The sequence below is a fragment of the Sminthopsis crassicaudata genome, chromosome 5 (genome assembly GCF_048593235.1).
Source record: "Sminthopsis crassicaudata isolate SCR6 chromosome 5, ASM4859323v1, whole genome shotgun sequence".
Classification (NCBI taxonomy): Eukaryota; Metazoa; Chordata; class Mammalia; order Dasyuromorphia; family Dasyuridae; genus Sminthopsis; species Sminthopsis crassicaudata.
Genome location: NC_133621.1, coordinates 203,693,914 through 203,719,450, shown reverse-complemented (window position 1 = coordinate 203,719,450; position 25,537 = coordinate 203,693,914). Strand labels below are relative to the sequence as shown.

General features: G+C 32.7%; 1 protein-coding gene across 8 annotated transcripts in view; it reads left to right on the top strand.

Annotated features, from left to right (window-relative positions):
• The window catches only part of PPHLN1 (periphilin 1), a 169,284-nt gene that overhangs the window by 8,666 nt on the left and 135,081 nt on the right, over positions 1 to 25,537 (top strand). For 6 of the 8 annotated variants that reach the window (XR_012482519.1, XM_074269572.1, XM_074269571.1 and 3 more), the window contains exons 2-4: positions 1,508 to 1,535; positions 2,639 to 2,730; positions 16,430 to 16,597. Coding sequence is in view for 7 of the 8 variants with exons in the window: in XM_074269572.1 (XP_074125673.1) it covers position 1,535; positions 2,639 to 2,730; positions 16,430 to 16,597 (261 nt within the window). In the remaining variant the exon portion in view is untranslated. The remainder of the gene's footprint in view (positions 1 to 1,507; positions 1,536 to 2,638; positions 2,731 to 16,429; positions 16,598 to 25,537) is intronic. The other 2 variants (XM_074269575.1, XM_074269574.1) reach the window with 1 other exon arrangement.

The following is a 25,537-nucleotide window of genomic DNA, read 5'->3' as shown; positions in this document are numbered from 1 at the left end:
CTCTTAAATTTTGAGTTTGTAGTGAGTTTTGATTTGTTGATATGATTGTTGTCATTGTGTAATTTTTTTTGTTTGCTTACTTCACCATACAAATCTTTCCTATATTCCTAAATTATTATTGTTTATTGTATGACATTATGCTATATTCATTTGCCATAGTGTTTTTAACCATTTTTTCTTGATGTAAAACTTTACTTCTATAAATGTTTTGTTGGGTCTTTGTTTCCTTGTTTCTTTTGTTGAATTCCTTGGACGTATTTATCCAGTAATGGTATTTCTGAGCAAGATAGTATGGACAGTTTAATCATTTTTCTTGAATAATTCCAAATTGAAACCTAGAATAGTTGGACCATTTCACAACTCTATCTTTATATATCAGTATGTTTACTCTTTTAAAAAAAGTATTAAAATTTAATTTTAATTAATGTTAATATTTTAAAATAGTATTTTATTTTTCCTAATACATGTTGATAGTTTTCAACATTCACTTTTACAAAATCTTATATTCCAAATTTTTCTCCCTACTTCCTTTACTTCCTGTCTCCACAAGACTACAAGCAATCTGATATAATTTAAACATTTTTCTAAATATATTTCCACATTCATCACTGTGCTTACTCTTGCCAAAGGTCTTCTATCATTGATTTTTATTTATTTTTATCATCTTTGCCATATGGTTATGTGGTAAAAACTTGTTTGTTTGTTTTTTTTTAACCATTGAGTTGTTTTCCCATTTCCCATTTTCCTTACTATTAGTTATATGGAACGTATTTTTATGTGGCCATTTTTAGTTTGTTAATCATCTCTCATTAGCTTCTCTACATTCCTGCAGTGAGTACCTTCTCCACTCTCCCCTTTGTTTTCTTTTGTGTTTTGTCTCCCCTACAAATAGATCATTAGTTCTTTGAGAGGCAGACTGTTTCTCTTTTTTAATATTTGTATCCCTAGTGCTAACTGCACTGCCTTGCATGTAGTAGGTGCTTAATAAATGTTTATTGACTATTGACTTGTTGAAAGGAAATTTATAAGGCTTTGAAAAACCATGGTATCAAATAATTTGTCTGTTAAGGACAATTCTATATTTAAAATATAAAGGTGATGGAGATGCAAAGTTAATTGGTTAATTTTGTAATATTGCCATGGGATCATTTTTTTGTCTTGAATATGTTTAAGTGATTAGTGGTTGTAAATATCAAGCAAGACTTATTTGAAGCTGTATATTTAAGATGCCATTTACTTTTGATAAGAAGGAAAATATTTAATATAGTTGAAATTTTTTAATGTGTCCCTAAATTCTATAACTTCTATTAATTTCATTAAATTTATTTTTCATTCATTCATTATAAGTGGCCTTCTAGGGTCAGAATCTTGTCTTATATTTTTAATGCTGTGGAGTTTAAGGCAAGGTGTTTTTTTGTGGCTTGTGGCTTTTATTTAATTACATTAATTGTTTAATTCTTTGTATAGAAGCAACTATTTAAATCTGTACTTTTTCTCTTTTCCATAGGAATTTGTTGATTCCTGAAAAGATACAAGTAAGTGCTCTTAATTTGAAGGGTGACAAATTAGCAAAGTTCATTTTTAACATTAGTATTTTTAGTTATATAAAATTAGTATTTCATCCAAGACTTCAGTATTATTTTAAGTTTTATTGATATTTACTTTAGAAAGTTATAATATAAATGTTTTCATAATCTTCCCACTTCTTGGAAAATTTATAAACAGATATTTTGGGGGAAGTTTAAATATTCACAAATTTTTGGATAGAGAAGGCAAGCTATTTGACTAATCTTTGTTTTAAAGAAATTTACTTTCCTGGTACCCAAGGACCACTCTTTTTCCTTTGCATTTTCTAGAAGATTCTTACTCCAGAGTAGGAAAAGAAATCATTTCTGTTCTTTCATTATTTTTTCGTTCTTGCAATTTGGTTCAACAAATAAAAAAAAATTTGATCAAATATATACTATCTTTCCAATATTTCATACCCCTAAGACAGTGTCTCTTGGAAAGCAAATATACATATTTATATATACATACATTAATAAGCAATTCTGATCATACACTTCACTTCAGTTTTACTTATGCTAAACAAAAATTTTCTTGGGAAAAAACATAGCCTCTCTTCCATCCAATGTAGTATAAACATATACCCTATGTAAGACTGTACTGGCTATGGTTTGGGGAAATGAGGAAATAAAAAATGGGTTACTAAGAAATGACTTCTTTTAGTTTACAATTTAGCAAAGGAAATAACACAAATATACAAATAATCATAATATAGAATAAGTGTGATTGTGCATTGATTTGTGGAGGGCTTAAAGTTTTATAGGCAGTAGTAGCAATATATCTGGACCTTTAAAGTTGGAGAAGACTCAAGCAGTCAGATGGGTCTATGAAGCATATTTCATTGGTAAGCACATTTACAAAAGTGGGATAAGGTTATGCAGAAATATGGTTAAATAGTCGAATTTGCATGAATCATCAAGTATGTAAAAGGGTTATAGTATAAAAAATTGGAAAGATAGGTTAGAGTTATACTGTAGAGAATGTTGACTGTTAGGTTAAGGAGTTTCTTTAGTTTATTCTAATAAGTATACAGTTATGATTTAGTGCTTCTTTTTTGCTCTTTATTCTTTAGTGGCATATAGAAGAGATGATATATGGTCTGAAGGACGCTATGATTATGAAAGACTTCCAAGAGAACGTTTACCCCCTCGAAATCATCCTGAGGTTAGTTGGCCTTATAAGTAGAACAATGGAAAATAACTTTTGGAATTTTTAATAGAATATCATTGAAATGATTACTTTACCTCTGTCTCGTCTTGCCTTTTTTTTCCCCCCAGAGGGCCATTGAGTTTAAGTGACTTGCCCAGGGTAACCCAGCTAGTAAAAGTATTAAGTGTCGGAGGCTGTATTTGAACTCGGGTCCTCCAAACTCCAGGGTCAGTGCTCTATCTACTGTGCCATCTAACTACACCTACTACTTTACTTTTTAAAGGAGGCATATTAGTAAAATTCCATGGGATTAAAAAGAAAAAGTTGAATAATGGGTATTAACTTATTTTTTCCACTGGAAATAAAGCAGTCAAACATGAAACATATGTCTTCTATATAGTGTGAATGTGAGCACTAATGACTTATGTTTGTATAATCCTTCAGAATTTACAAAGTGTTTTCATCACAGTTGTTCTGTGAGGCAGTTGTTTAAGTATTGCTACTCCATTTTACAGATTAGAAAACTGATATTTGGAGAAGTTGTGCCTTGTTCTGTTTGACAAATGGAGTTTTCCCAGAGACAATTTCTGGGTAATTAATAATCAGCTAGTAAATATTTAATAAAATGAAGTCAGTGGCACTCTGGAAATCAAAGATGAACCTTGGTTAACATTGAATGCTCAAAAAACTTTGGGAAAAGGACATGTACCTGAGGATAGAAATCAGCTTTTGATTGGTTTAACAATTAGGGGAGGGAGTGGAGAAAGGTGGATTGAAGGCTTCAGCTCTTCTTGCTGAGGATATGAGGATATTCAGCTACTTCTACCTGTTTATACAAAAGCATCCATGTCTATCCAGTCAGTGAACAATGAACAATGGTGGGGTGAGAATGCCATCTAGATAAGATTCTCTTTGTTAGGTTTTCTAGTTGGGGTCCCACCAAAGATCAAAAAATATGTACCCTGAGGATTTGGACAATCATGCATCAGCAATGGCCTTCAGAAGACTGACTGAATAAGCTATGGGGAATTGATTTCTGAATGAGGAAATAAGAAGGAAAATTCATGGCTACTAATAAAAGAGAGAAATAATTTCTTTTACCCAGAGTGTAAAACAAGTAACAAAGCTATGAGAATGGCACATCAGATAAACCCTGTGGGCATAGTTTACCTAGATTTTAACAAAATATTTTTCAAATGTGATGATTCATCTGAATAAAAATGGAGAAATGATTGTGTCCTCAGGCAAATTCTGAATTACTTGAATGCCTGGATCCAAAGAATCCAAATGTCTGTAATATATCTACCTATCTTTTTATTTATTTACATCATTTTAGAAGATTTCCAGCAGAATGTTCTAAGGCTATGTGATTACCCTATATTGATTAACATTTTTGTCACTGATATGGATAATAAAAGAGATGGCACGTCTATCAAATTTCCAGATGTCACAAAGCTATGATGGGTAACTAATATCTTTTAGGATTTTACTATTCAAGTTAATATCTAGTATTCAAAAATATCTTGATACTGTAGAATACTAAATACAGTATAAGAAGACATTTTAATGGAGATAAGTTATAGAAGTTTACTTTTGGGTGCCAGAAATCAACTTCACAAATATAAAGTTGGGTAGGTATTTTTCCACAACATTTTTCCTAAAAAAGATGTGATCTTTTTAGTGTACTAAAAGCTGTGAATATGACCCGAGAGTGATGTGAAACCAAGAAAGCAACTCCAATCTTAGGCTACATTAAGAGAAGAATTGGTGTTCAGGGTTGGGGAGGTGATTGTTTCACTGTTCTCTGTCTTGGTCAGACCACTTCTGAATTATTAAAATTGTTTCTAGACTCCATGTTTTAGGAAGATATTATTATATACTATAACTGTCTCCAGATAATGGAAATGCTGGCTAATATGTGAAGGAAATTAAACTTTTACAGCATTAGAACTAATTGGTTTTCAAAAATCTAATAGAGTTTGCTTGTGATTCCATCTTTTCCTAATGATTTTTTCTGAATAACTCATTTTTATATTGCTTAATATATTTTTTGGAGATAATCTATTTAAGTCCTCATGTTAATTTGAGCATTTTTTTTTGTTGCTTATTTTAGACATAGTCAATTTGACTTTCTTTTAAAAAATCACATATCCTAGTGATTTTTTTTTTTTTTTTTTGCATTGTTCTTGTCATATTCCCAGTAAACTAGTTTTATTTATAACTTCTTTTTTAGTTTGGTTTTCAGTTTTCTTAATCTCTAATTTTCAATATTTTTTCCTTAGGTTCTTAATTGGAATTTTAAAAATTTATTATCTTTTATAATTTAAAAAAAAATTTAGTTTTTAGTTTAGTTCTTTGCAATATGTTGATCTTTTATTGAATAGTGTTTTATATATATACATGTAAACACATTCATATTTGTGCATATACATATATACATACATTTCCCCTAAAGATGCTAAAATTTTTAGCATGTTATCTTATTTGTTGCCCTTATATTTAATGAAATTTTCAGGGTTTTTTTTTTTTTTTTTTTTGGTTGTTGTTGTTGTTGTTTGATCCATCCATTCTTTTGGATTTATTTTGATTTCAATAATTTTTAATTTTTGCTTCTCAGTCCATTTTTTTTTTTTTTTTGAGTATGATTTTTGTTGCATTGTGATTCATAAAACATGTGTTTAGTATTTTTGATTTTTGGCATTTGTAAGGTTTCCTAATTCAAGGTCAATTTTTGCAAAAGTACCATAAAAATGAGAAATATGACTAGTTTTCTATTAATTTTCATAAATTTTCTGAAGTCTGTCACATCTAAATTTTCTGAAATTTTATTCAACACCTTACCTTTTTCATTTATTATGGTTTAAATTAATTAAATTGAAGTTTTCCACCATTATAATTTTACTAGCTGAAGTAGAAGGTGCTCAGGGAAGACTAGTACCTCTGGTATGAGAGCTGCCTGAAAAGTACTGCTTTCTGTTTTCATGTGTATCTGATTCTCCCCCTCCCATCTGTGACTCCAAGAAACTGTAGCATATAAGCTATCCCTCTCTGGTTTAAGCAAATAAGTTAAACCAAGTTGAGGGTAACTGAGGGGTCTCAAACTCTTCAGTAACTTGGGGGGGAGTAAACATTTTTACATTTTAGAGGTAAACAGTTTGACCTTGTTGAGTCTTTAATTGGTCTTTAATATTTGCCCTATGTTTCTCTTGACTTTTATATGTTGAATTTTTCATTGAGTCTTCTTTTTGTCTCAAAAACCTGAAAGTCAGTTCACTAAGAATCTATCTTTTTTATAATTCAAGATTATATTCAATTTTTCTGAGTAAGCCATTTTTGATGGCAATTGTAGCTCTTTTGCTCTTCAGAATATAATGTTGCAGGACCTACAGTTTTTTAATATAGAAACTGCTAGGTCTTATGTGATCCTGATTGTAGATTCACAGTATTTAAATGTGTGGTTATTATTTTTTTTTTTCCTCCTCTTTTTGCTTGTAATAGTTACTCCTTAATCTGGGATCTTTGAAGCGTGCGTATGATATTTCTATGTTTTCCTCCTGGAATTTGTGATGGACTTTTTCCATTTCTGCTTTGCTTTCTTAGTTTAGATTTTCAGGATAAATTTCCTTAATAAATTCTTCTTAAGATTCTTTTTTTGATTGTAACTTTAAGGTAATCCAACAGTCCTTAATACTGTGTTTTCTTGATCTGGTTCCTGGATCAATTGGATCAACTATGGCCAGCAGAATCTCTGTCCCTCACCAGATCTGTGTTCCCTCCTTCTCACAAGTGCCACATCCAGGAATTAAATCTGGTTAGCACAGTTGGGGCTGGCATCTCATGACTGCAGTGGGATGTACAATCTTTTTCTATTCAGGTGTTCTACTCCTACACAATCCATAAGGTATATGTTTCTGAAGCCGAGTTAGCCTTCTGACTCAGATGCTTCCAGAGCTTGTTTTTGTTGATTTAGCAGAGTCTGCCTGGAGATGATTTCATTTTATGCAGGCCAAACCTCTATTTCTGAAGATTAGATCTCTACCGAGTTCCTCTCAAGTTGTCCTAAGAGCACAACTGCTTTACCATAAATTTATTTTTGTTGCTGTATGTTTTACTTTGAGGTAATGTACTATCTTGTTTATGGAGGAAATTTGTAGAACCCAGAATTTTCTTTTTATAATTCTTGACCAAGAAATTACAAAAACTTTTGCAAAGGTGATTCCATTTAATATTGGCACATGGAATGTGCATGCTTTTATACAACACATAATCCAATTTGAAAGACAAACTACTCTTATGTAAAAGAACTCAGCAGATAGTGCATCCAAATAACAACTCTGGTGAAATAACACTGACAATGAAACCCAGTTTACTGAAATTGGAGTTGCTCACACGTTTTTCTGAAGTGGCTGCAGTGAAAAGTAGCTCCATGAAATTGATATAAGTTTTATAATAAAAAATAATCTATTCAGCAAGCTTGTATGCCTCCCCAAAGGAACAAATAACTGTCTTATGACATTATGATTGTTACTTGCAGGAAGGTGCTATGTTGCCATCATTGTGTATGTTCCCACCATAATGAGCCTTGATGAAGTTAAAAAAAATTTATTTTGAAGACATGGAGACCCTCCTCATCAATGTGCCAAAAAGGAATAAATTTATAAGTCTAAATGACTTTAATGCAAGAATATGTACAGACTACTAGATGTGTCAGGGAGTCCTTAGAAGGAATGGTGTCAGAAGCTGCAATAGCAGTAGTCACTTATTATTGAAGACTTGTGTGTTTCATGACCTTGCCACTTACCAACACTGTCTTCCATTTACCTAAATGCAATAAAACCTGGATGCACCCTCACAGAAAGCATTGGCATTTAATATATCCTTATTATAAGGAGAAGATAATAAAAACAAGATGCAAGGCTGTGTGTGGTATGGAATACTAGAGAGATCATAAACTTGTCCTCTCCAAGCTAAATATTTGGATTCAACAAAAGCAGTGACCCCATGACAAAATACTACCAAAAAAACTAAAAGCCAACAAATTAGAATACTTCTCCATGTGGGAATAGTTCCTTGCTAACTTCAAGGGAAAACTGTTAGCAACTGTGGAACAGAATAGAAGTGGGCAGCTTTCAGAGATTTGGTATACAACTCTGCATTTATTCATCTGGGTCAGAACACTTACAAACAACAAAATTGATTTGATTAAAATGATGGGGAAATTCAGAAGTTGCTTGATGAAGAATGAGAGCTCCACAGAGTTTATTGGTAGGATAGTTCATCTATCTCTAAAAAGGCAGCATTTAACTCCATCAAAAGTAAAGTGCAAGTAAAGCTTCGGATTCTTGGCTCAGTAAGAAGACAGAAAAAAGTTTTATGCCAATAGTAAACAATTCAAAGTACTTTTATAATGCCCTGAATGCTGTTTATGGCCCAAGGATTTATGGTACAACTCATCTATTCAGCTCTAATGAAACCACATTGATTAGTAGTAGAAATGTGATCCTGGGGAGATGGACTGAACACTTTCATGGTGTTCTCAACAGAGCATCAATCAATGCTGAGTTCATTGAATGTTTTCCTAAGGTTGAATTCAGTCCTTCTCTAGCCAAACTTTTTAAGTAATAATAATTTTTTATTTTCAAAAATATATGCAGAGGTAGTTTTTGATTTCCCCTTTGTAAAAACTTGTGTTCCAAATTCTTCTCTTTCCCTTTCCCTCATCTTCTTCCCTAGACAGCAAGTAATCCAATATATAAAACATGTACAGTTCTATACATATTTCCACATTTATCATGTTGTGCAAGAAAAGTTAGGTCAGAAAGGGAAAGAAAAAGCAAGCAAACAACAACAAAAAAGGTGAAAATAATATGTTGTTATCCACATTCAATCACCATAGTGTTCTTTCAGGATGCAGATGAGTCTCTCCATCACACATTTATTGGAGTTGGCCTGAATCACCTCATTATTGAAAAGAAACACATCCATTAGTGTTTATCATCACATAATCTTGTTGTCATGTACAATGTTTTCTTGGTTCTACTTACTTTACTTAGCATCAGTTCATGTAAAGTCTCTTCAGACTTCTCTAAAATCAGTGTGATTATTTCTATAGAACAATAATGTTCCATAACATTTATATCCCATAACTTATTCAGCCATTCCCCAATTGAAGGGCAGCTGTTTAGTTTCCAACTCCTTGCCACAACAAAAAGGGCTGCCACAAACATTTTTGTATATGTGGGTTCTTTTCCCTTTTTTGTGATATTTTTTGGGATACAGATTCAGTAGAAACACTGCTGGATCAAAGGGTATGCACAGTTTGATAGTCCTTTGGGCATAGTTTCATATTGCTGTCCAGAATGGTTTGATCAGTTCACAACTCCACTAACAATGTATTAGTGTCCCAGTTTTCCCACATCCTCTCCAATATTCAACATTATCTGTTCCTGTTGTTTTAGCCAGTTTGATATGTGGTAGTACCTCAGTTGTCTTAATTTGCATTTCTGTTACCAATAATGACATAAAACATTTTTTCCATATGACTAGAAATGACTTTTATTTTATCATCTGAAAATTGTCTGTTCATATCCTTTGACCATTTAGCAAGTGGAGAATGGCTTATATTCTTATAAATTTGAGTCAATTCTCTATATTTAGAAATGAGGCCTTTTTTCAGAACCCTTGGATGTGAAAATTTTTTTTACCATTTTTTAATTCCCTTCTGATTTTGTCTGCATTGGTTTTGTTTGTATAAAACCTTTCAATATAATCAAAATTGCTCATTTTGCATTTCATAGTGCTCTTTAATTCTTCTTTGGCCATAAATTTCTTTCTCCCATAGGTCTAAGAGGTATGTATAGATTTATGTATAAATCATGGATCTATTTGTACCTTGTTTAGTGTACAGTATTAGGTGTTGATCAATGCATAGTTTCTGCCATATTATTTTACAATTTTTCAAGCAATTTTTGTCAAATAGTGAGTTCTTATACCAGGAGCTGGAGTCTTTGGGTTTATCAAACTTTAGATTTAGTCACTGACTGGAGTCAATGTGTCTTGTGATCCTAACCTATTCCACTGATCAACTATTGTATTTCTTAGCTAGTATCAAATGGTTTTGATGACTGCTGTCTAGTCATATTTTCAAGTGAATAAGTTTTGAATGACATGAGACTCCTCTCATGTGGCAAATTCTGGATGCTGAATCTATTTCAGCCGAAATTTACAAGGCATAGGGTCTGGTGCTTTTACAAAGGCTGATAGAGATTTTCTTAGGCATATGACAAGAGGAACTTACTCCTCAGAGTTCAAGGATACCTCCATTGTCTACCTCTGTAAAAGAAAGGGAAACCAATCATTCTATGGCAATCACAGGGATGTTTCTTTTATTCATTGCTGGCAAGAAATTCTTATAAGGGTCCTTTTTAGTGTACTGATCTTTTCTCTGGAAGATAGTCATTTACCTGAGAGCCAAGGCTCAGGAATGGTTAATGTGGTGTTTGCTGCTCGACAACTCCAGGAGACATGCTGGAACAGAACAGAAGTCTGTATACAATGTTTGTTAATCTAATAAAAGCCTTTGATACTTATCTGTGAGGGCTTGTGGAAAATTATGGCAAAACTTGATTGCCTAGAGAAAGTCATAAATATTGTACCCGAGTTTCATGATGGCCTGCTTCAGCCTGGGTTCTAGATAACGGACAATATTCTGTGAAAGCAGTCACCAGTGGTCCCGTGCTTTTTAATCATTGTTCAGCAATGTTGTCTGATGTTTTCAATCAAGGCAAAAATGGCATCAAGGTCAACTACTGATGGTAAATTATTTAACTTCAAAAGGCAACAAACCAAAACTTGAGTGGAGGGAGAGTTGGTGCATGATTTTTAGTTTGCAGATGATTGTACACTGAATATAATCTGAGTCTGAGGGTATAACAAAGCACTGCTTGCACTAATTTGGCTTAACAACATTATAAAGCAGGTTCTCCATCAACCAATACTACACCATCCATATTTGGAGAAATTTTGAATTATGTGGATAAGTTCATTTATTGTGGCAGTGTACTTTCCAGTGCTATACACATAGATGCTGAAGTTGATGAATGCATTAACCAGCATTAGCTCAGTGGTTGGAATGGTTTGAAAGAAAGAATGGGGGAAAAGAGGTATTAATACGGCTGCCTACCAAATTGAAGGTCTACAGAGATATGCCGATGTCATTGTTATATCCTTATGAAACCTGAATAGTTTATAAGTGCTGTGCCAGGAATTGAATTGTTTCTATTTTAATTGTCTTAGGAAGATTCTGAAGATCACCTGTTAAGATAAGGTATTGTTCACTGAAATTCTTTCTTGAGCTAAACTGCCAAATAATCAAACTCTCTTATAGAGAGCACAACTCATATGGACTGACCAGTTTGAATGCCAAATGTATGTTTGTCTTAAAGACTGTTTTATCCATAAAACTCACATGGAGATCAGAAAAAAAAGATAGAAATATACTAACAAGAAGCCAGTAACAAATGTTTAGAACAGCTGCTTTATAATATAGTTTTAAGTTTGATATGGCTAGGTCACTTTTCTTTGCATTTTTAAAAAATCATTAATTTCCTTGATATTGTTAAACCTTTGTTCTTCCAGATGAATTTTGTTGTTAATACTTTTAACTCTATAAAGTAATTTTTTGGCAGTTGGATTGGTATGACACTGAATAAGTAGATTAATTTAGGTATAATTGTTATTTTTATTATATTAGCTCAGCCTACCCATGAGCAATTGATTTTCCTCCAGTTGTTTAGATCTAACTTTATTTGAGACATACTGTATTTCAACCCCAGCTTAGTGATGTCATTTTGGTCTTCTTTGAGACAAAAGACAATAACCACTTTTACTATATATTTCTCCTTGTACCTCTTTAACCCTTTCCTGTACTCATTTAGATGTTATTCCATTAGGTGCATATTTATTTAGTGTTTTATTTTTATTTTTTAAAAACTACACATTTCTTTATGAATCATGTTAGGAGAGAAAAATCAGAACAAAAGGGAAAAACCATGGGAGAGGAAAAAAAATAAAAAAAGTGAATACAATTTGTGTTGATTTACATTCAATCTCCATTTTTTTTTCCCCTGGATGCATATATTTAGTGTTAATATTAATTTACTATCTATAGTATCTCTCAGCAAAATGTAGTTCTGTATTTTCAATTTGGTTTAATATCTTGTTATTTTGTCTTAGATCATGATAGTTAACTATTATTTGTTTGTTTCAAATGAACCATAGTAGATTATCTATAAATATATATTAAAATATTATATATTTATCTATAGTAGATATAGTAGATAAAAATTTTCAAAAGAAAATGACAACTGTTGAAGGGATATGTGAAGAGAGACACACACACATGCTGTTCCAAACATCATAAGTAATCTAACTAATATCCAAAAAAAGTCATTGTATACCATTTGACCCAGAGATACTTTTACAATGTTTTCTAGAGATATTCCCCTACAACAGATAAGGAGTGACTGTACATAGAAAGTTGGTTAATTTTTTTAAAATAACAGGCTATTTCCTGTAGCTAATAAATCTTTGAAAAGGGTGGAGGGGGAAGTTAGACAAGCCTATGTGACAGGAACCTAGGAACTAATACTATTAAAATGTCATTGCAACTCTTCACATGATACCTATTAGTTCCTAGTTGTTGTAGGGGAATATCCCTTCAACAGTTGTCATTTTCTTTTTTTTTTTAATTGTCCTTGTTAGTCAGATGGGTAGTCAGAGGTAGACCTTCAGTTATTTTAATTTGCATTTATTAGTTAATTTGGAGGATTTTTTTTTTTTCATATGGCTAGTTGATAACATGGTTACCTCCCTTTAGAATTTACTGTTTATTTCTTTGACTATTAAATACTGGGCAGTGTTTTTTCTTTCAGTTCCATCTCTATCTTACAAATGAGAAAACCTTGATACAAAGATTTTTGCCAATTGAACTATTTCCTTTCTATTTTATTTGCATTGATTTTGTTTGTGTTTTATTAAATTACATGTAATCAAAAATTATCCATTTTATTTCTTGTAATCCCTTTTATCTCCTTTGATATCGAAAGTAATTTTTGTTCTTTTTTTTTTTTAACTCTTTAATTTCTCTTAGAAGTTCTAGTTGGGCTTGTGCCTGAGCTATGTTTTTAATTAAACATTGCTTGTTTGATCATGAATTCTTTCTGGATGCATAGCTCTAAAAGTTATTTTCTTCATTTCTTTTCTAATAATCTTGTAATTTTTATTATATTGCCATGGTCTCTTTCTTTTATATAAAAAAATACTTTGTGGTTTGTCAAGAAACACTTATTAATGCTTACTTTGTGCCTGACAGAGTACTTAACATTGGGATACCAAGAAAGGTAAGAACATAGTAACTGTTCTCAAAGAGCTTATTTTCTAAAGGGAAAGATAGCATGCAGATAACTGTACATATACAATGTATAAAGTACAAATGTTAAATAGGTTCAAAAGGAATTAGTAGTGGATGTGATGGCCTGGAAATTGGGAAAAGCTTCTTGCCAAAGTTAGGATTTTGACTGAATCTTCAAATAATTTGGGGAAATCAGGAGGCAGAGGTAAGGAGAGAGGGAGCATTCTTGGTGTGTGGATAGTCAATTGTCTTAAATAAAATTCTGAGAGACAAAGTTATTGGGTATTAATAATTAATATATTAACTAGGCTAGATCGTCAGTGTTTTCTCTCAGTAACCAAAGGCAAAGATTCAGGGTCTTAGATCATAAATGTACCATGTCTTCCTGACACCATAAATGTGGAGGGTATCTTTTTTTGAAGGTAACATTTATCTTATTAAGCTCTGGAGTCCCCTGTCTTATTGAGATCCAAAATTAATCGAAACAGATTGGCCTGGTTTATGTGATTGGCACAAGAAAACAAGTAGATTGAATAGCTCTTTGCTTAAATTATGTAAGCAAATGCTCCATTGAATTTAATCATTGGTATTCTTAAAGAAACAGTTTTATACTGATATTGGACTCTGTTTTTAGGTTCAAATCTGTCAGAAGCAATTTTTATTAATTTATCATCAATCTTGGGGCAGCTAGGTGGTCCAATGATAGAATATTAGTCCTGGAGTCAGGAGAACCTGGGTTTGAATCCAATTTCAGACTCTTACTCTGGACAAGTCACTTATCTGATTGTCCTCCCTTCCCCCCCCAAAAAAAAAAATTGTCAAATTTTAAGCATAGTGCTGACTTAGATAGGTGTTCATATTGCTTGTTGTTCTACAATATGACTGGTCCAAGTTAATTTTTTTACTTTCTCTTGCCATTGGACTTAAATGACTCTTGAGGAGAGTAAAGCTGCTGAACTCTGCCTCATTCATATATAATGCACAAGTTGAGACATCACCCTTGTGATGTCATTAGCCCTCTTTGAGAAGGCAGTATGAACAGCAGCATATTTTCTAACATATCAATCTAACCAATAGTCTACTGTAGTCAAAATGGTCATTAATCTTCTTGGCCTTATATTTAAGTACCTTCTGTTTATCATTGTAAAGTATACTAGAAATAATTCAATAAATGTGACTACCTTTTTGTAAAATTAATTTTTTGTGTTTACTCAGAACTTGTTTTTTGTTTCCCATGTTTCATAGTTTACATAAGATATCAAGCTCACAAATAGTCAGAATGTGATATAATTTGAGCTGAAAATCAGTGAAACTTGTTATAATTTGGTATAATAGGAGTTGTCAATTTTAAAAAGATAAATATAGAAGATATAGAAATATTCTTAAATCAACATGGAATTAACTTAGCATGGCTTTGTTAAAGAAAACAAGTATCCCTTTGAATTTGGCTGAAGTTATTTTAGCCACACAAAAGAATGTTAGTTTTTGTTATCCAAATAGATGATATTTGTGGAAATTAAATTAATATGGGTATAGAAAAATGGTAAGAACAAAATAAATGATTTAAGAATTTTGAATAGATATTATGAAGTAATTAAACTAATTGGTAGATGTTATACCCCTATGGATTACTCTAACCTGGTAGCTCCCCTTAGAGCTACTCTTAATGCCCATCCATTGACGGCATGGCTAGGCCACACTTACCCATCTTTGGGCACCAACCCAGATCCCATAGAGACAGACCACCAGAATGTAGGGGTGAAGTGAAAGAGAACTTTATTCTGAGATAGAACATATTTATACCCCACTGATGATATGGGGGAAAAGGGGGGGGTCCTGTAGGAACCTAGCATAATGGGATTGGCCCAATATCATATTATTTTTAAGTGTAATTTTTCCACTTACAAATTAGATTTGCTGGATTCATGCCAATATGACAGATTGTCTTCAAATATGATATATATTTAGTGATATACAATTTTGATTCAATAAAAATAGTACTTGATGTAGAAGCATCTTAAAATATGTGTGACTATTCCAGCCAGGAAGATTCATCAAGGAGGCTGAGAAGGAGCAATCAGACAGGTAGGAGAAGAGGGGAGAGGAGAGAGTACTCAGGAGAAGAGTGTGTCACAGGCTGCACACAGACCATTTAGGATGAAGATTGAGAATACACTATTAGATTTGGAAGTTGAGAGTCCAGTTGTAATTTTGGTAAATAACAGTTTTACTTTGATGAAGCCAGATTGCCAAATCAAATAATGTACTCTCTGACACTGGAGCTTTTTACACATAATAATGTTGAATCATTGTTTGGCAAATTGAGCTACTTGACCTTTCAGGTCTCTTCTAATTTTGTGTTTTTAAGTCTGTAAATTACAGGGAACTTTATCTGGGAATAGAAGTTATTGATTATTTTGACTTGTTGCTAAGGTGTTAGTTATATCCAATTTCTGTTCAAATATAAATGTTTAATATCTTAACATATACCTTATACTGATCTCAGAGGAATCATCCTATAGCCTGGTTAAGTCTTCTTAATGTATATACAATACATATATTCACACACATAGTTTTATAGGTTACAACTGGCCACAATGCACAGATTGGTTTTTAGAGAAGAGTTTCTGGTAAGTGAAATTGTTAGTATGTTGCATGTTCTGAGTTCTATTTTGCCCTGAATTTAGAATATCAATTGAATTCTGAATAGATAAGTTCCAAAGATTCTGAAAACATCTTCTTTGGAAGTCAATTAGCTACAAAAACCAGTAAGATTTCCCTTTCATGAGTGAAATTAGTGATTTTATTCTTCAAAAAAAATAGCATCATCAAAGCACCATCTATCTTTGTTATTTAGTAGCTATTAGGTTTGTAGACTCTAAATTTATAGTAAAGTAGAAATACTTTTAAGGTAATAACAACTAATTTTGTAGAAGTTCAGAGATATCCAGTTCAATGTATAAACTATCAGCTTTTTACTTAACCTTTTCGCCAGTCTATTGAAATAAAATTTAACTGAATTATAATATATTTAAGAGAGCTATTTATAGTTTTTCTAAATACTTTCTTTAGCTTATCTACATTAATGGAGACAAGAAGTGACATAGTTTTTAATAGCTTTCCTTCATTGAATAGCTTGCTTAAAGTTTTCTAGTCTTCTAAAGACTTTATAGTGTTAGATTTAATAAGAAGTCTTTTTCAAATTTACCCACTTTATTTAAAGGAAAAGGCTCCTGTGCTTTTAAAAAAGCCATTCCATTAGTGAAATTAGTGATTATATATATTTCTTTTTGTCTGTTTTAGGATGACTACCATAGAGTAGTTAATATTATGCCCAAGAAACCACCACTGCTAGACAGACCTGGTGAAGGAAGCTACAGTAGATATGGTTACAGTCTTGTTGATTACCGAGAATATGCTGAGGGCCGCAGTTTTTCTCATGATCGAAGAAGCGGTCCATTCCAAAGAGGCGTATGTAAATTCCCCCTCACCCCTGTCACTTTTGTTTATACTTTTAAAAAATTGATAGGATGCAATTTTTGACTACTCTGTGGTCATATAGATGGTGAAAAGATCTTTCTGGCTTGATGCTTTTTTAAAATGTCTGTTGTGTAGAACCAATGGACAAGACCTGTATAGTCATCTTATCCTCCTCTCCTCTAGGTAGACAAATGATTAGGTCATTTATTGCTAAAGCACTCAATTAGGGATAGACAGTTCCTGTATATGTGGCAATTTTATAGATAGTTATATTTTGCTCATTTAAGATAAAACAGTAGAATTTGTTTGGGTTTCAGTTGTTGAGAGAGAAAGAGAGAGTGAGAATGTGTGTGTGTTTTCAATCTGGGCTACTTGTTAACTTGGAGAACAAACTTTTTTTTTTTTTCTTTTCTTTAATTCTTTTTTTCTAATCTAGAACTAGAAGCTTAACGCTTCATTGGTAGCTGTCAGTCTCTTGATGTGATTCTTTTCTCCTCTCCTGCCTTCACATATGACACTCCTCTGCTGCTCTTTTTCTTCAGTATCCTTAAGAAATAAAGAATGTATCAAGATAAAAGAATTAATATAAACATAACAGTTCTCATTGGATTGAAGAGTAAGTTGGGGGGGGGTGGTAAAGTCCAAGAAGACTGGAAGGGAGAGCAGCTGGGCTTAGGTTATAAAGGACTTTGTGTGCTAGCAGAAAATTTTGTGTTTGATGTGGGAGGTGATAGGGAGCTGGAGTTGATTGAGTAAGGAATGACAAGTTCAAATCTAGTTTTAAGAATATCACTTTGTTGGCTGAATAGAGGAAAGACTAGAGCGGGGAGAGACTTGTAAGCAACTCCTTTGCTATGGGCAATAGCTCAGGTTGTGAGAGGATGAGGGCCTGTATCAGGATGATGGCAATATAAGAGAAAAGGGGGCATATTAGAGATGCTGCAGAGGTGAAATTGACAGATCTTAGCAACAGATTAGATGTAGAGGCGGGTGAGGAATAATGAGGAGCTGAGTGTTATCGAGGTTTTGACTCTGGGGAACTAGGAGATTGGGAATGGAATATTTGATAGTAGTAGGGATGGTTGACCACTTTGCTGTTTCAATAAATAATGGAGATGTTCCATCTCCATGTTCTGGGAGTTTTCTCTGGATGCCCCGCCCTAGAATGCTCTCCTTATCTCTGCCTCTTTACTTCTCTAGCTTCTTTCAAGTCCCAGTTAAAATCCTATTTTATACAAGAATACTTTCCCAAATCCTCATGTCTTTTGCCTTCCCACTTTGAATTATTTCCTATTTATCCTGAATGCAGCTTGTTTGTATATATGTATTTGCTTATGACTCCCACATTAGGTGATAAGCTCCTTGAAGACAGGGCACTTAATAAATGTTTACTAACTGACTTATAAGACATATTGAGAAATTTTAAAGTAATTCATAAAACATCAGTTTAGATTCATTTTAAAAGTACATTCCATAATATGCTTTTTTTGGGCGGGTGGGGGAGATAAGATACCCATGAAGGCTGTCTGAAGTCTTCAGAGATCTCTGACCACTGTTTCATAAGAACAGTGGTTTGAACACGATAGAATACTTGAAAGCAGTTGTATGCAAGCTCAGGTCTACATCTTGCCCTCTGACCTCCTGCACACTCTTAATTCCTACTCCCAGCAGAGCTCCTGGTGAAAAAGCACCAACTTCCTAGTCCTCACTGCTTAAATAGGTTCTATGAGGTCACACACACAGCCAGAGAAGGAGACCCCTCTCCTTAAGATGCTGTCTCAGTGTGGCCAGAGTTCCCGCCCATGAGGTAGTCTTTGTTTGCTCACAGAAATCACATCTGAGGATCTTGAGCATTATGGATTTTTTATTTCCTGACTGCACTGTACTGTGACTCCTCCTCTTCCTCTGACCCTTACAGGTAGTAGTAATTCACTTACCTTTCTTCTTTTTCATCCATTTTATTTTTAGTTCTGAATTCTTTCCCGTTTAGCATCCCCTCTCAGCTCATTGAAAAGACAAGAAGAAAAAAAAAAATCACAAAAATATATAGTCAAGCAAAACAAATGATTACGTTAGCCGCATCCAAAGAAGTTGTACTTTATTTTTTGTTTAGAGTTCTTCCCTCCATCTGGTAGTGGGTAGCATGTTTTATCTTGAGTCTTCCAGAGCTATGGTTGTTCTGTTGTGTTAATTAGGGTTCACTAAATTTTTTTAAGTTGTTTGCCTTTCCAGTATTTTAATTACTCTGTGTCTGTCTTTCTCAATAATGTTTAGTTTATGAGGTGACTTAGGCCAATTCCAATAGACTTGTGATGGAGAGAGCCATCTACATCCAGAAAGAGGAATGTGAATCACAACATAATATTTTCACCTTTTTTTTGTTGTTGTTGTTTGCTTGCTTTTTTTTCTTTTTCACTTTTCCCCCCCTTTTGATCGCACAAGATACATGTGGAAATATTTATGGAAGAATTGTACATATTTATTATATATTGAATTACTTGCTGTCTAGGGAAGAGGGTGGGAAAAAGGGAGGGAGAAATATTTGGAATACAAGGTTTTGCAAGGGTAAATGTTGAAAACTATCTTTTTATGTATTTTAAAAATAAAAACCTATTATTAAAAAATAATGTTTTGTTTTTCCCCAGTTACATATTAAGGTAGTTTTAAAAATTATTTTTAAAAACTTTTGAATCCGAGATGCCACGTAATTTGATTATACATGTTATACATATAATACATATTTTGTCATATGACATTTTACCATTTTAGTCATATTGTGAAAGAAGAAAAAAGGGGAAAAAAAAACCACAGAAAGTAAAAATAGTACAATTTGATCTACATTTAGACTCCCATCAGTTCTTTCTCTGAAGATGAATAGAATTTATCACCAGTTTTTTAGAATTGTCTTGGATCACTGTGTAGCTGAGCATAGCTAAGTCATTCACAGTTCATCATTGTGCAGTATTGTTGTTAATGGTATATAGTTTTGTCCTGTTTCTGCTCTCTTCACTTTACATCATTTCATATAATTTCTTCCAGTTATTTAGATCTGACTTTAAATCAAAAGCGTATTGTAATTGTATACAATACTATTAGTTCCAGGTTTGTTTCGACAGATAAGACTCCCAAGTAATTTATATTGCCTACAATTACTGTAAATGGAATTTCTCTTCCTCTCTCGGTACTAGACTTATTTTGGGGTAATGTACAGGAATGCTCTTGATTTATTTGGATTTATTTTATATCCTACAGCTTTGCTAAACTTGTTAATTATTTCAATTAAAATTTTTTTTCTTTCTTTCTTTCTTTCTTTTTTTTTTTTTGGATGCTGGGGTTAAGTGACTTGCCCAGGATCACACAGCTAGGAAGTGTTAAGTGTCTGAGACCAGATTTGAACTCCGGTCCTCCTGAATTCAGGGCTGGTGCTCTATCCACTGCACTACCTAGCTGCTCCTCAATTAAATTTTTTAGTTGTACATATAGGATTTTCTAAGTATACCATCATATCCTCTGTGAAGAGGGGTAGTTTTCTTACTACCTATTCTTATTTCTTCAACTTCTTGTTCTTCTCTTACTGTTATAGCTGGCATTTTTATAACAATATTATGTAATAGTGGTGATAGAGAGTATCCTTATTTCATCCTTGATCTTGGGAGGGCTTCAGGGTTATCCCCATTACAAATAATAGTTCTAGGTACCTGATGGTTTTAGGTATCTACTATTTATCATTTAAAGAAGCTTCATTTATATCTATGCATGCTAGTGTTTTTAAATAAGAATGAGTATTGTATTATGTTAAAACCATTTTGATATTTGTTGATATAATTATATGGTTTCTGTTAGTTTTGTTATTGATATGGTCAATTATGTTGATAGTTTTCCTAATGGATTCCCTGTAGTCCTGGTATAAATCCTACTCTGTAATAGTAGGTGATCATTGTAATATATTACTGTAATATCATTGCTAATATTTTACTTAAAATTTTCTTTAATCAATGTTCATGAGGGAAGTACATCTATCATTTTCTTATTCTCCTTTTATTATATAGGTATCAATACCATATTTTTGTTGTAAAAGAAATTTGATAGGACTCCTTTGCCTGTTTTCCATAGTAATTTATATTTTATTGAAATTAATTGATAGAATTTACTTGTGAATTCTTATACTAGAGAGTTTTTCTTAGGGAATTCATTAATGGCTTGTTTACTTCCTTTTTTTCTAAAATGAGGTTATTTGAGCATTCTATTTTTCTCTTCTGTTAATCTATATGTTTTTGTAAATATTTATCCATTTCATTTAGGTTGTCACAAGACTTAAGTATATAGTTGTCTAAAGTAGCATCTAACAATTGCTTTAATTTCCTTTTCATTTTGGGGAATTCACCCCTTTCATTTTTTTTTTTTTTCAATCAAATTCCCCCCCCTCCCCAAATAAAACCAGTTCCTAATTTTATTTATTAGTTCAGTGGTTTTCTTACTTCCAATTTAGTAATCTTGTTTGATTTTCAGGATTTCTAATTTGGTCTTTAATTGGAGATTTTTAATTTTTTAAAAAAAGTTTTTGTAGTTCTATATCTAATTTATTCATCTGCTCTTTTCCTATTTTGTTGATATAAGTGTGAAGATATTGATTGGAGAAATGCAAATTAAGACAACTCTGAGATACCACTACACACCTGTAAGATTGGCTAAGATGGCAGGAAAAAAATAATGATGAATGTTGGAGGGAATGTGGGAAAACTGGGACACTGATACATTGTTGGTGGAGTTTTGAAAGAATCCAATCATTCTGGAGACCAATCTGGAATTATGCCCCAAAAGTTATCAAACTGTTCATACCCTTTGATCCAGCAGTGCTACTACTGGGCTTATTCCAAAGAAATACTTAAGAAGGGAAAGGGACCTGCATGTGCCAAAATGTTTGTGGCAGCCCTTTTTGTAGTGGCTAGAAACTGGAAAATGAAGGATGCCCATCAATTGGAGAATGGTTGGGTAAATTATGGTATATGAATGTTATGGAATATTATTGTTCTGTAAGAAATGAACAACAGGAGGAATACAGAGAGGTTTGGAGAGACTTACAAGAACTGATGCTGAGTGAAATGAGCAGAACCAGGAACTTCAACAACAATATTGTATGAAACATGTATTCTGATGGAAGTGGATATCTTCGACAAAGAGAAGATCAGATTCAGATCCAATTGATCAATGATGGACAGAATCCAGCTACACCCAGAGAAGGAATACTGGGAAATGAGTGTAAACTGTTTGCATTTTTGTTTTTCTTCCCAGGTTATTTTTACCTTCTGAATCAAATTCTTCCTTTGCAACAACAACAATAAAAATTCGGTTCTGCACATATATATTATATCTAGCATATACTATAAGATATTTAATATGTATGGGAATGCCTGCCATCTAGGCGAGGGGGTAGAGGGAAGGAGGGGAAAATTCAGAACAGAAGGGAGTGCAAAGGATAATGTTGTAAAAACTTACCCATGCATATGTACTGTCAAAAAAAAAAGTTATAATTATAAAATTAATTAAAAAATTAAAATAAAAAAGATGTAAGTGTGAAGAGATAATTTTTTTTCTCTATGCCCTTGTTTGACTTTATTTCATAAATTTTTATATGTTGTCTCATAACATTCTCTTTAATGAAATTATTGGTTGTTTCTATAAATTGTTCTTTGCTAACTCATTCTTTAGAAATAAATTATTCAGATTCCAATTAATTTTCAATCTCTCCATGGCTCTTTTATTAAACATAATTTTTATTGCATCATGATCTGAAAAGAATATATTTATTATTTCTGCCTTTCTGCACTTGATTGTGACGTGTTTTGCTAAGGAAAAAGGTGTATTCTTTTCTATTCCTGTTCTGTCTCCAGAAGTATATCATGTCTAATTTTCTAAAATTCTCTTCACCTTCTTAATTTCTTTCTTTGGTTAAATTTATCTACTTCTAAGAGCAGAAAATTGAAGTTCCATATTAGAAAAGTTTAATCTCTTTTTCTTCCTGTACCTCATTTAACTTCTTTAGAATTTTGGATGCTGTACTGTTTGATGTGTATATGTTTTATATTGATATTATTTCATTATCTATGTTACCTTTAATACAATATAATTTCCTTTCTTGCCTCTTTTAGTTAGGTCTGTTTTTTTTTTTTTTTTTTTTTTGTATATTTGCTCCTGCCTTTTACTTTTATTATGTGTATGTCATCTTCAAATGTGTTTCTTATAAACAACATATTGAAGGATTCTGATTTTTAATACATTCTGCTCTCTGCTGTTTTATGAATGAGTTCATCTCATTTATATTCACAGTTATGATTGCTAACTGTGAATTTCCCTCCAAGCCTCCTCTTCCCATGTTTATGCTTCTCCTTCCCTCCCTTTCTCCTCTCTCTCTCTCTCTCTCTCTCTCTCTCTCTCTCTCTCTCTCTCTCTCTCTCTCTCTTTCTCTCTTTCTTTCTTTTTCTCTCTTCTCCGCCCCTCCCTCTCTTCCCCCCCCAGTCCCTCCTCACCAGTGTTCTGCTTCTGACCACCACTTTTCTTAGTCTGGCTCAGTTCCCTTTCATTATCCATCCTCCCTTGTTTCCTTGTCTTCTACCCACTTTCCTATGAAGTAAGATATTTCTGTACCTAATTGAATGACATGTTATTCCTCTTTGAAGCACATCCATTGAGAGTAAGGTTCAAGCAATGTTTACCCCTCTCTTTCTTTTTTCCCTGCTCTATAGTATGATAATTTTTCCCATTCTGTCTCTCTCATCTTTCTTCTTCCAAAGCAATCCTCTTTCTCAATCCTTAACTTTTTTCATATTGTCCCATCAAAATCAATATATACCTGCACCTTGCATCTATGTAACTTCTGTCTGCCTCAATGTCCAGTTCTAAAGAGTTACAAATATGATTTCCTTTAGTGAATTAAACTTTTTCCCTTTCATTGATGTTTAACTTTTTATGCTTCTCTTGAGTCTTGTATTTGAAAATCATATTTTCTTTTTCTTTGGTGAGGCAATTAGGGTTAAGTGACTTGCCCAGGGTCACACAGCTAGAAAGCATTGTCTGAAGCTGGATTTGATCTCAGGTCCTCCTGGCTCGTGTTCTATCCACTGTGCTATCTAGCTGCTTCTAAAAATCATATTTTTTTATTCAGTTCTGGTTCAGATTTCTTTTTAGAATTATGTATCTTTTTTCATTAAAGTTTTCTATCAGCTTTACTAATATGATTTTTTTGAGGTAATACCTCTTATTTTTTGTGGAATTAAGAATTTAAGATTTTTTTTCTTTCCAATTTTTTTCTGAAAGCTGCTTTTTCATATATTATGACATCCATTTGTCAATTGGATGCTCTCAGGTTTTAGGCATTTTTATTTTTCCTTTTTAGGTTTAGAAGTTCATTTTTCTTTTAAAGGATGAAGAAAGGAGACAGCATGTGTGATTTCACCGGCATGGTGAACTCCTGGATGAGGAATCTTCCTCTACTATTCTAAGTTGAGCCCTTCTTTACATCTCAGAGTATAGATGTGAGGGATATAGAAGACCTTTACCCAAAATGACTACTAAAATCACTCAGTAGAAAGCAGAAAGGTTGTTTATTAAAACCTCCAGAGGATGAGATAAGGGAAAGAGAAAACTTGCAGTAGGAAGGCTAAAGAAGTAGTAAAGATACACAGCTTTTATGTAAGAGATTACATCACAAGTAAGAGAGCATTGAAAATGGGAAGAGGAGGCAGCTAATTGGTTGTTCCTATCTGGAGAGATTGGAATGGAAGGTTTCTGTTTCCCTGAAATCACCTTATTTCTAGGAAATAGAAAATCAGGCCTTTAGGCTTCAGATAATTAAACAGACAGTAGTCAAGCTAATAGACTAAATATCAATAAATGTCAAATACTGATAAATGTCATCAGCTCAGCTTAAGTAAATATTTTTATAGCTGGCCAAGGCTCAAGTAAATATTATTATACAGGTCATAGGAGAAACAGTTCATTTAAAAAATAATGAAAATAAAATACAGAAAAATAATTCTTGTAAGTTCTTCACCTTATCTCTCTATTCCACACAATAGACTTGATCATAAGGAAATCACATGACTTAGCTAGGATCACAAAATTATTATATCTCAGAAATAGGACTTAAAGCCAAGTCTTTCTGATTTTAAGAAAAACTATCCATAATGCCATGCTACATGTCCTTCAACAGAATTGGACAATGAGAAAGAACATTGTACTTTCCTTTAAGTCATTGTGTCCTTGTATTAAATCCAGAGAACTTAAAAGATTTCTTTTTCTTGTTGATTGATGTAACGTTAACAGATTCCTTTTCTCTACACTAATAATATTGTCATAATTTTTTCTCTTAAAATCTTAGGGGATTTAAATCATTTAAGGGTTTAAGATTTAGAGTTACTTTTTTTGTTGTTGTTGTTGTTGATTTCTAAAAAAATTTTGCTAAAGACTTTAAAACTGTGTTTCCTGATATTTTGAAATACTATTTTCTGAGACTCATTGGAGAGTTTAAAAAAAAAAAAAGTTACAGTTGCAGAACTGCTCTTACTGTGACCAATTTTAAATGAGCTTTTCTTAAATTATTTCGTATTTTCCCAAAAGATCTGTGCATAGATTTTAGGGGCTTTACCTTTTTTTTCCCCCAATATAATTAATTTGCTTTGTAATAGAATGCATTTTATTTTGTGCATAAGAACATTATTCTGAAGGGGTATATGAATTGGACTGATGTTTCTTATATGTTTGTATTGGTTGAGGGAACATGATCATACATTATAGTTATTGATTACACACCAATTCAAGGAGAGTCAAGCCAAATTCTTGAGAAAGAATTTCCCTAGGATTAAGGAAGAAGCCTTGGATTCAATCTCATTTCTATCCTAATTTCTTGGTCAGAAGAATTTATCTTGTAAATTT